Source organism: Cyclopterus lumpus, chromosome 14 (genome assembly GCF_009769545.1).
Source record: "Cyclopterus lumpus isolate fCycLum1 chromosome 14, fCycLum1.pri, whole genome shotgun sequence".
NCBI lineage: Eukaryota > Metazoa > Chordata > Actinopteri > Perciformes > Cyclopteridae > Cyclopterus > Cyclopterus lumpus.
This window is the reverse complement of record NC_046979.1, coordinates 14057054-14067558: the sequence shown is the minus strand read 5'-3', so window position 1 is coordinate 14067558 and position 10505 is coordinate 14057054. Positions and strand designations below refer to the sequence as shown.

General features: G+C 43.0%; 3 protein-coding genes across 3 annotated transcripts; all 3 read right to left on the bottom strand.

Moving 5' to 3' along the window:
* Positions 1–603: 603 nt before the first annotated feature.
* On the bottom strand, positions 604–2872 carry fam89b (family with sequence similarity 89 member B). The gene is made up of 2 exons (XM_034549549.1): positions 2084–2872; positions 604–1823 (listed from the first exon to the last, which is right to left on the bottom strand). The coding sequence occupies exons 1-2, from the start codon at positions 2318–2320 to the stop codon at positions 1566–1568; spliced, it is 495 nt and encodes a 164-aa protein (XP_034405440.1). The 5' UTR covers positions 2321–2872; the 3' UTR covers positions 604–1565.
* An 86-nt stretch (positions 2873–2958) lies between these two features.
* znrd2 (zinc ribbon domain containing 2) lies at positions 2959–5349 on the bottom strand. Its single transcript, XM_034549547.1, has 4 exons — positions 5242–5349; positions 4646–4797; positions 4449–4533; positions 2959–4295 (listed from the first exon to the last, which is right to left on the bottom strand). Exons 1-4 carry the CDS (start codon positions 5255–5257, stop codon positions 3835–3837), a joined length of 714 nt encoding a protein of 237 aa, XP_034405438.1. The 5' UTR covers positions 5258–5349; the 3' UTR covers positions 2959–3834.
* Positions 5350–6818: 1469 nt separating this feature from the next.
* LOC117742864 (arrestin-C-like) lies at positions 6819–10191 on the bottom strand. Its single transcript, XM_034550514.1, has 14 exons — positions 10111–10191; positions 9938–9998; positions 9747–9791; positions 9448–9638; positions 9060–9119; positions 8886–8962; positions 8633–8768; positions 8447–8531; positions 8293–8365; positions 8048–8185; positions 7809–7892; positions 7694–7717; positions 7555–7604; positions 6819–6874 (listed from the first exon to the last, which is right to left on the bottom strand). The coding sequence occupies exons 1-14, from the start codon at positions 10189–10191 to the stop codon at positions 6819–6821; spliced, it is 1161 nt and encodes a 386-aa protein (XP_034406405.1).
* Between the last annotated feature and the right edge of the window lie 314 nt (positions 10192–10505).

The following is a 10505-nucleotide window of genomic DNA, read 5'->3' as shown; positions in this document are numbered from 1 at the left end:
GATAATAACAGCAATTGATAATTGATGACCAACAACAAGACAAAGAGCGGCAGAGAAAGAAAGGGGCAAATTGAAGAGAGCCCAACAGGGGAGAAGACATGCATTGTGATGATGAGACGGACCCACGCAGTGAAACGCTCACGACTGTCAGAGAGACAGAGAGGCAGATAGTTTCTAACAATAACCACAACATATGTTGATTATAAATAGAGAACAGCATGAGGCTGTCTACTCTGAACGTCACTCCCCCTTCATTCCTGCTCTCCACACAGCAAATGGTTTCCCCCCTTCTGCTTTAAACATGACCTCAGAGGGAGGCCTGTAGGAGTGAAGGAGCTGTCTTATAGGCACAGTGTGTCCCCTGTTGGTCACATTATGCAATATCATGCTCTGATTACCTTTAACTCAAATACAGAAATACAGTGCATGTTTGTGGTGTACAATATAGTTTTATTTTAAGAAACAAAACCAGTCATTTACTGGCATTGCTGAAGTAAGGCTATTTCACTGCTTCCACTGGGCAGACTGCGCCACTTTACTTCATAAAACACAGTTGAATAGTCATATGCTTTGTACAGTTCTAAATGTTTGAGCTAAAAAAAAAAAAACGTTACAGATATTACGGGGAAAGAAAATTATTTATTGGTTTAATAGCCTTCATCCAAGCAGAATCCCACCAGAAATAACCTTTAGTTTCCTAAAATCATTGCCTAATTTGTATTATGAGTTTGGACTGATGAAGTCCAGCAGTGTCCAGATAAAAAGGTCCTTTCTAGTGTCCTCGCCGAGAATGAAGCAGCACATACAACGTAAAACAGAGTTACACAAACGTCATGGTTTTTAACATTTACAGGCAGCCAAGATACTACTTTTAAAGAAGTAACGTGCAATCTCTTGTTTTGAAGCTCTTAATCCAACATGAAATGCCAGGAGATTTCTAAATTGCTGGTGTTATAGAATGACAAGCTAAACATTGTTTTCAAAAATAATTTGGCCTTATATTTGGCTCTGAAAAATGTGTATATACTGTGTCAAATGCTTATAGTACTAAAGACAATACAGATTGACGACACTTCAGTCAAGATTCTATATGGCAGAAAATGTGCGATGGGAAAGATTGTGCTGCATGTTTTACAGAGCAGGGAGTTTAAAAAGTCTGTAATTATCAGAAAACCACAAAAAGGTCTGCATCAAAAGTGGAATCCGACCCTCAGCAATTCTTATATTTCACACGGCTCAATTTCAATGACAAGCAGCAAGCAGCATGTAGCATGCAATAAAGAGCATAAGAATGATAACATCTGGTCTCACTTTTTTTCTCTTTTAGTCGGTCTTAATCTTTGATGAGATATATCGATGGGACGTTTAACACAAGTGCAATATTAGAAACACTGCCAGTCAACCATCACAGCAATTGATTGGTGGTCATTGGATTGGTCCACGGCCAGAAGAACAGACTGGAAAGAAGATGCATGGTATTAAAAACGAGTGTAAATGGTGTCTAATGGTACAGTAAGAGACAGGAACTTTGAGAAAGCCGCACAGTGCATGTGTGTGTATCGACATCAGGGGATATGAAAGGAGTCTTTGATCCACTGGTCCCTGGAGTTGCTGCTGGGTGGAGGCAGAGACAGGGACGAGGAGGACAGAGGCTGTGAGGGGATTCCTGTCTCCTCGTTATCTTCGTCGTCCTCCTCAGAGGATCCATTATCAGCACTGAGCGAGGCCCCAGACAGAAGCGAATAGCCCTTGTATTCCTGGATGGCCTCATGGAGAGACCACAGCTGGCAAAGCAGAGACATGTCGAGCTGACGCAGGCCGACCTGTTACACAAAATATGCGCTGGTCAACAAATATTAGTTACTTTCAACAAAACAAACAAAAACTCTCATTCTTCAGCTCCATTGCTATTGATTGTTTTAAAAGTTTGGAAAAAGCCAGAGAGAAAAAATTGAGTGAAGATTTGTTTTTGTCACATTTATTTCTAACCACAAGTGCAGAACCAGGAGTTCTTTGCACAGCACATTGCATGTGTGTGCTATTCACACACAGACAAAGGCAGGATATTCGCAGAGCACCTCACCATCTCCTTCCGCAGCAGAGCCAGAGCAGCGTCCAGTCCCCCCGTTTTGCCGTGAGCGCGCGGCGCGCCCCCGCCGCCCCGGCTGATGTCGGCCTGGATGCGCGCTCTCTTGCTGTGCACCTTCTCGATGTCCCGCCACGACCCGCCGCTGGAGTTCAGGATCCCGCTCAGGCCTTTGGGCAGCGGCGGCAGCCCCTCCACCGGACAGTCCGGGGCGCTGCGCCGACTGCCGTTCATCGCGACGCCGCCAGGAAACAGTCCTCTCGGATGCGCCTACAGTCTAATGTCGCCTCGCCATCACCCGGAGGTGCTATCGTCCTCTCTCCCAGCAGAAGCTGTGTCCAATGTCCGGGAAAGCGGCTTTTCTAAAAGGAACGTCGCGTCAATGCCCCCCCCCCCCCCCCTTGTCTTTAGGACGAGAGGCGTCTGCGGTACGAGCCGCTGAATGGGAACTTAATGTCAGGCTTCCAGTTCCTGGCTTTGTTTTCTTTCCTCTCCTTTGTGTGGGAGAGTTCACCGACAGACAGCCCCCCGGCTCCTCCCGGCGGTGGCCGCGACACGCCCCGCTCCAGCGGGGTTTCTTTGGGGGGGAAAGGGAGACTGTGTGTCGGTGTATTGTTGGACTCAACTGGTTTAGTGCCGAGCCACGTTGAGACGCAGCAAACTCACTCAAGCGGTCTCGCGCATCGATCCGAAACGAGACTGACAATGTGGTAGCCAGGTACAATCATACATTAAATACATGTGTCAACTTCCAGTGTGATAGTGGCAACCAAGACAATATGGCTGCATATGTAATTCTAACAACACTGAAGCTGGCTTTTATATAATATGAAGTGCGTTCTATTGATGTACAGGGCACAGTTTATTTGCTCTAGATGCTTTTAATGAATGAAGAATTATGACTTTGACTCCTGAATGTCGCCCATTTCATCTGAGCATCACACCACCATCATCATCATTTATCAAATATATTTACAATAAAAACCTCAGAACTTTTAGCCCACTGACACTCTTTGCATCACAAGAGACTCAGACAACAGCATCCATGTGAATCCAGACTGAACAGTAAATAGAAAAATGCATCTCTTATCAGAAGACTGGTGTTTTCAACAATACACCAACAGTCATCTCTACATTATAATTGGGGACTTTCGGTCTAGTAGTATGTTGTATATTAGCAAAAACACTGTTGCATGTGCAGACACACAATTATACAGACATTTGGGCACAAGAGCTTGAGCTTTTGTTTGAATATTCAAACCTACACCATGTTTGGATACTACTGAACAACCAATCAGAAAACCAATGTTGACATTTACCCAGCTTTCAATTTGGTGGCTTTTTTTGATTAATTAAAGCCTAAGCATAGATTATTACATGTTTTAAAATGTTGTAATGTCCAGATGGTTTTAAAGTCATACCAATGCATTTAGACATGTTCTGTTCCTGTCATAACTTACAAATTGACAAAAACAGTCAAATGTTCAAACATGTGTACTTAAATGTTTTAGGAAACAATGTAACATGATATTTCTGCAAGCCATATAGGTACACTAACTCAAGAGCAACTTGTGAACTTATGACATTTTAATCTTATTTCAAGTGCATTTGCTGACCAATTTTAATTTTCAGTTCTATGCAAGGAGTCAGTCCAAGAGAGATGCTGCAAAGCAGCTAACCAGAGTCAGTATTCCAGGACAGAGGCGAGCAGAAACAGCGCTCCAGGGTTTCAACCTTTTCCATGACGGTTACTGGCTGAGCTCCTTGAGGCTGCGCAGCGAGTTGGCACAGCTAGTGATGAGGCTGCAGAGCTGGATACTTGATTCCATGGAGGCCGAACTCTGTAGCTGGTTAGTGGCCCACCGAAGTTTGATTAGAACAGCCTCCTCAGCTTCTTGCAACATAGGTTGGAGGGCAGGGCTCTGTGGAATCACTGGGGGGCGAGTAGGTGCTGGGACTGGGGTGGGGGTAGGAGGTGTAGGAGGAGGGACAGCAGGTGGAGGCAAGAGAGCTCTTCCCCCTGCTGCAGCCCCCTCACAGTGCTCTGGTCTGGGCAGAGGAACTAACACACTTGCCTGACTGCTGCTGGGGCCTCCATTGAGTTCGGGGGCCTGGGGCGACGCCTGGGGCGGTGCCTGGGGCGGTGCATTGGCCTGAGCTGCAAGCTGTCTCTCTCTCACTTGGGACAACGCAGCCTGTGCATTCAGAGCTGAGGGGTGGAGAAAATGGAGAACAGGAAAGATGAGAAGAAGAACAATAGTATTTACAAAAAGGCTCAAAGCACAAAGAGCAGCCATGAAGGAAAGGAGACAGTGGGTGTATTTAATACTCATGCGCATTAAATAAAAGTGTGTGTATATACCAGGGTTGTCCTTGTCAACATCAGAGTCCAGCTCCTGACACGAGACACAGTAGTATTTCTGCTGTTTGTCCTGGAGAAGAATTGTCTGGAAACAGTAATCAAATTCATTTTATCACCCATGATAGACGACTCCATCTTTACTACATTACCGAGGATACCAAAAACACAAACGCAGCACACAAGTCCACTTCACTCACCCCACACACGTCACAGCACTCTCCCAGCATCCTGTATCCTTTGAGCAGGTAGTCTCCCATCAGCTTGCTGATTTTGTCTTGTCGCTCCCTGCGAGCCTGGATCACCTTCATCTCTGCCTCTGTTGGAGGCTCCCACTCAAAGTCCTTGTCATCTAGGGTCAGTGACAAAGTGTTGATTTAATTCAACTGTACTCACAACATTCAGAGCTTTTTGCTTTAATAACACACACATGCTGTAACGTGTGTGTGTGTGTGTGTGATGTCTGTCTATGTTAGCCCTTTGCCGAATTTATTCATTCCACTTCACAAGACCTTTGCACTGATTAGCATATGTAACGCTAGTGGTTTTGTTGTGTTTTTCTAAACGTGATTAGCATTGCCGCAGTGCTGCTAGAAAATGATGATAAGCTAGCTAGCTAGCTAGCTAACGTCGGCTAACGTAATCTGTTCGGTGCTGACGAACACTTTCAAAAGAAATACAACCCCACACGGTAACCAATGACTACATGCGCGACACAATACTGTTTTAAGAATAGCGCTGGTGAATGAGATACATGTCAAAGTTTGCTTGCTTAAAAGATCATAACTTCACAAACCTCCATTCAGAGCCATGTTGCTTCAGTGCTACACGTTCTACGTGATGACGTCAGAGTCGCCAAGTTCCTTCTTCTTCTTTTGTGAGGGTTTACGGCGGTTAGCCTCCGTAACGTTGTACTACTGCCCCCTCCCGGAGTCTCCCACAATGTACTTAAAAACACTGGCCTCTAATTGCCTCTACTTAAATGAATCTCTTTACTAGATATAATGTCTGAGCCGAAGTGACTTTAAATTAAATCCCAGCTGTTATTACCATTATGGCAGTGAAATAAATGTATGATTATAGAAACACATGTATACAAATATTACAAACTAACAACGCATTATACAAATCTGTTTTCAGCGTTGGACCACGGTATTTCCTTTCCAAATATCTATTTTAATTTTAAAATAATAATAACCTAAAAACTCATGGCTCATATATTTAAAAGTTAGCTGACAACAACAGTGTCTGAGTTAATTAATGAAACATCCTTCATGACACCATTTGTCTCATTCTGGATGTTTTTGATGAGTAATGTATAGAATAAATCTTATTTCAGGACTTAAAATAAACATCTGATGTGACAGAGGATTTATACACTACTATATTGGTTATAAAATAGTAGTTTTACAATACTGTAGAATGTACACTCAGAAAACTGTACATCATATTTCTACGCCTATAAAAATAGTGCACCTGAACTGTAAAGAACACTCCCCCTATCACTCCCCCCAACCTGAGCGTGAGGACCCGCCCACAGTGCTGGATCTGCTTGGCTTTTCCCCTGTTTTGCCACAATTGGTATACAATATTGAATTGTGGCACTATGAAGACCAACAGAAGCCCAGTTGCGTTTCAGTTCCTCAGAGAGAGACATAAAGTGTAGCCTCCACTTGTTCATCCTTAATCTCTCTGCATGGAGTCACATAGCTGAGGGCTTTCAGGTGAACTTTTAGACACACTTGTCAGCCATTATCGTTCCCAATCATTTATGTATAGGTTCCTCAAATTGCCAAATCTTCCTAGTTGCATCATAATTATAAAATGTTGCAGTGCACTTTGTGGGTCAAGTGAGTGAGCACAGGGTTGACACTGACATCTAAAATATAATATATATGAGTTGTATTCTGTCCTCCAAACAAAACCAAACAAATCAAATCGCCCTGAAATCAGCAGAGACCGAAACATAAACAAAACCTACACCACAATAATTCTGTTTTTACAATGATTTTATTGTATTATTGATTATTTGACAAAATCATAATCTTATCTAAGTGAACCCCTGTAGCTCAAAGCACAGTGGCTTGTACAGGCTTCAAACTGACTTCCCTTTTTGAGGTGAAAAGGATTTACATGTTGTATGTGTGGTTCTACAAGTCTTTGCTCTCTAAATGGTGGATAGTATTTTACAGTTATAGTTATTCTACACCTAACTGATAGTAATTAAACAAGAACAACAAGAATAACCAAATCTATGAGGGGACTGTTACATCTATGTATATATGTGTGTCGAAAAGGTCATTCCTCAGTTCCTTGGTTTTTGTCATATTGGTACATTTCACCATTCATATCCCTCTTCTTCTTTGTTTTGTGTCACTTCCCCTCGTTGTCTTCCGGTCTTCTTCTCAACCTCCAGTGTGACATCCTCTCTGGGAAGAAGGACACACAGAGAAGTTCAAAACACATACTATGTGGACAAAAATAACACAACCGATATATAACACTTCCCTTAACATACAACATTAAGCATTAATCATTAAATCATCATATGGATGATCACTGAACTGCATTTATTGTAGCCTACCATAAAGGGACAATTACTTTTTATTATTACTATAATTGTTGTTTTTTATCGTGATAGTTTGACAGATAATAAGCGATCAGAAAGACTGATCCTAATGTATAAACAGGCAAATATATCTTCAGGGTTGGGTACATATCCACTTAAACTGAACTGTGCTGTATACGAACAGTTCACTATGGGGGATATTTCTTTCAAGACTGTAATAGAAAAAACAACAACATTAAAAGAACCATTTAATACAATAATTCTTGAAATATATGTCAAAATGTCCCCTAATGTGTTCTCCTCACTTGACAACTTGTACAATACATCTCAACAATATGATTTATAGGTGATGTCACCACAAAGGGATTTGGTACTCACACTGATGATCAGCCTTTACTCTGCTCAGGTTGATGTGAAAGAAAGAAAATAGTGGGATGAGAAGATGGGAAGGGGGGGGGGACACACACACACACATGACAATTCACTAGATGCACTGGTAGCAAAGATAATGTTAGTCTGTGTGAGTTATTGAAAGAATACCTTCAGGTTTGGGGTGCATGAGCTGCAACGGCAGCTCCACTGTGACATCACTGCAGAGATACATAACAATAACAATACAGGTGATTCATGATGCCTGGCTGCATGTCCTTTGATATGACTGTAGATAAACCGTACTCACCTGGAAGTGAGGCCGCCCAGCAGGCTACATGAAGACAAGAGAGAGTTTGTTTTAGTTCGTTTCATTCTTCAAGTTTCTATGCACCAAAAATATTGAAACCGGATTAGACGCTCACCCTCCTCCGGCCACCATGAGGTTGATTTTAATCTTGTAAGAAACCAGGATCCCCAACACATCTTTTTCAACACCCTGCCGCAGCCTTTGGAGAATCACAACAAGGATTTGTAGGAGTAGTATGTTTAATTCAATTAAGTGTCTTTTTAAAAACTATTAAGACAGGACATGGAGTGACACGCCAGGCAAGTTACATGAAGTACATCTAGATCCCGCTGTCGGCGCCATTTGTGCACTTACATGGTGGTGGAGGCCAAGTTGGTGTCCTCATCCTTCAGTCGTCCGTCCAGCGCCAGCCCCCTTTTCTCCTTGTTGTCAGCCAGCATGGGGATGATGTCCAGAGTGTTCTCGTAGGTGCTGTTGGGCTCCACTGTCTCTCTGTGGAGGGTTAAACACAAACACACTCATACACAAACACGGCAAAGTGCACCGACGTGCTTCGCTTCCGCAAGACTTGATCGATGCTGTGTTTTCTGTCCTCCTACCCAAACTCTTGGTTATAAACAGTCTTGGTGTATTTGTCTGCAGAGTAGAGGACGATGTCTGTGGTTTGTTCCACTGAAGAAGGAAGAAGGAAAACGGATTACTATGGTGTGCTCTCAGTAAAAGTCTCATAAGCATTTGAGCAGAGGTACTCACCAGTGATACTGAATTTCTTAACTGTTTTGTTAGTCTCGTTGTTGATTTTGATTTTGATTTTGATGGGTTCACCGTGGTAGTAGAGCTGTGGTGAAACAGCCAGTTAATGGTGGGGTACGATGGTATAACACACATTTAGAAGAGCTGAGACATTACACTTTAAACCATTAAGTTTTGCTACTGTACATCTTTCTCCAAAGAAGCTTCGAGGTGAACAGGCTTGTCGGACATCATGAAGCCCTTGCAGATATCAGCCTTGGGCCCGGGGCACACCTGAGTGGTGGCGTACTGGATTTTACGAATGATAAGGCGAGCGGTGTCCCTGTGGGGAAGAAAGGGACAGAGGAGAGAGACTGTTCATGGGGCAGAATAGTTCAACAGCTGGAAGATGAACGATCACAAGGAGATGGTAACAATGGCAGAAGGAAAGCATGCTCACTTCTTTTCGATCGTCTCATCAGGATTGCACTTGTCGTTGGCGAGGTACGCTTTGACCTCAAAGTCGACGCCACAAGCCTGCAAAGCAAATACAAAAGGTGAACAACAAGAAAAGCGAGCATGGCTGCGTACACACTGGACAACTATCCACGGAGAGGTGAATTAGCAGGTTCACCTTCCCCTTGTCATCAGGTCCAGGCTGCAGAGAGACGGAGCACGGCAGGTTGTGGGCAATCTAGAGAGACAAAGAAGAAGAGCTATTTTTTATCTGTTTATACAAAGAATTACGCATATTTTCAGAGAATAGCAGACAAAAAAACTTAATAGGACTCAGTTATGTGAGTTCAGACTCATTTGAACACACTAATAATATATCAAACAAGCAGTTTAACTTAACATGTTTGACCTTTAAAACAAATGTAATTACTTTACAGTATTAACTGTGCATGAAATGTTGTGTCCATGAATCATTTAGTAAAATAGCCATTTCATTTCAACCTGAACACAAAAGGACAGAATGTGTGGATGAACAGTCACACTTGTATCTGGACACGATGTCATACTTCAAAAGTGAAAGGGTATGAGTTGTCTCCAGCCTTCTTCATCAGGGTGTTGTGCATTTCGGTGATATTGGGCTTGTCGCACTCTGGGTAGATCTGGAGCTGCTTGATCCAGATGTCCTTCCTGAAGCACAGGCCCATCACATCCAGGTCGTCACTACCGTACCGGAAGGCGCATGCCAGCTGCACAAACACTGTCGACACATAATTCATTATTTCATGACGATCACTCGCATCTCCGTGACTCGACTTGGTAAGTGATTGTCTTTAAGGACTGAGAACATTGACGATGTGTTTGTTACCTTTCCTGCCTGCAAAATCAGCTGTGTCCAGCTTTACGACTCCATCTGTACATGTAAGAGTGCAGAGGGTGTTATATTTACGCACACACACACACACACACACACACACACACACACACACACACACACACACACACACACACACACACACACACACACACACACACACGTGCATTGAAGAAGGAACGTACCAACTTGGTCCACTATGGGCATGTGGTCCACATAGTCTCTCTTCCCCAGGCACAGGGTCAGCTGTCAGACCGAAGGAAGGGACACAGTTCAGTGTTTCATTTTTCATTAATTAAAAGAAACAAAAAGGAAAGTGAGAGAATAACTCAATACAAACTTAACAACTGTAACTTACCCCTCCACTTTTACTGGTCTTCTTGAAAATCCTGAAAAAACCCAAGAGAAACACCACTTTAATGTATTGTTCGTCTGCCATTAGCTTTGTAATTAATATCATTTGACTGTTTGTTATTCATGAAGAGTTGAATGTAGTTGCAGAACTACATATTTGTAATAGAATGGTCGACATAGTAAGTAGATTGTGATTGTAATTGAGTTACTGTCTTTATTGACATGATACTATATTGATTAGTTTGAGACTCTAATGGTAATGTTGCTCCTTTGCTGGTAGCAGAAGGGCCCGTAATCCCTTATTCCCTATTATCCAGTTAGGAGCAGCTAAGTGTGGAGCAGCTTTACCTCAGCGTGCCCGGATTGAGAGGTTGGCCCAGGTGAGGGAGCTACACAAGG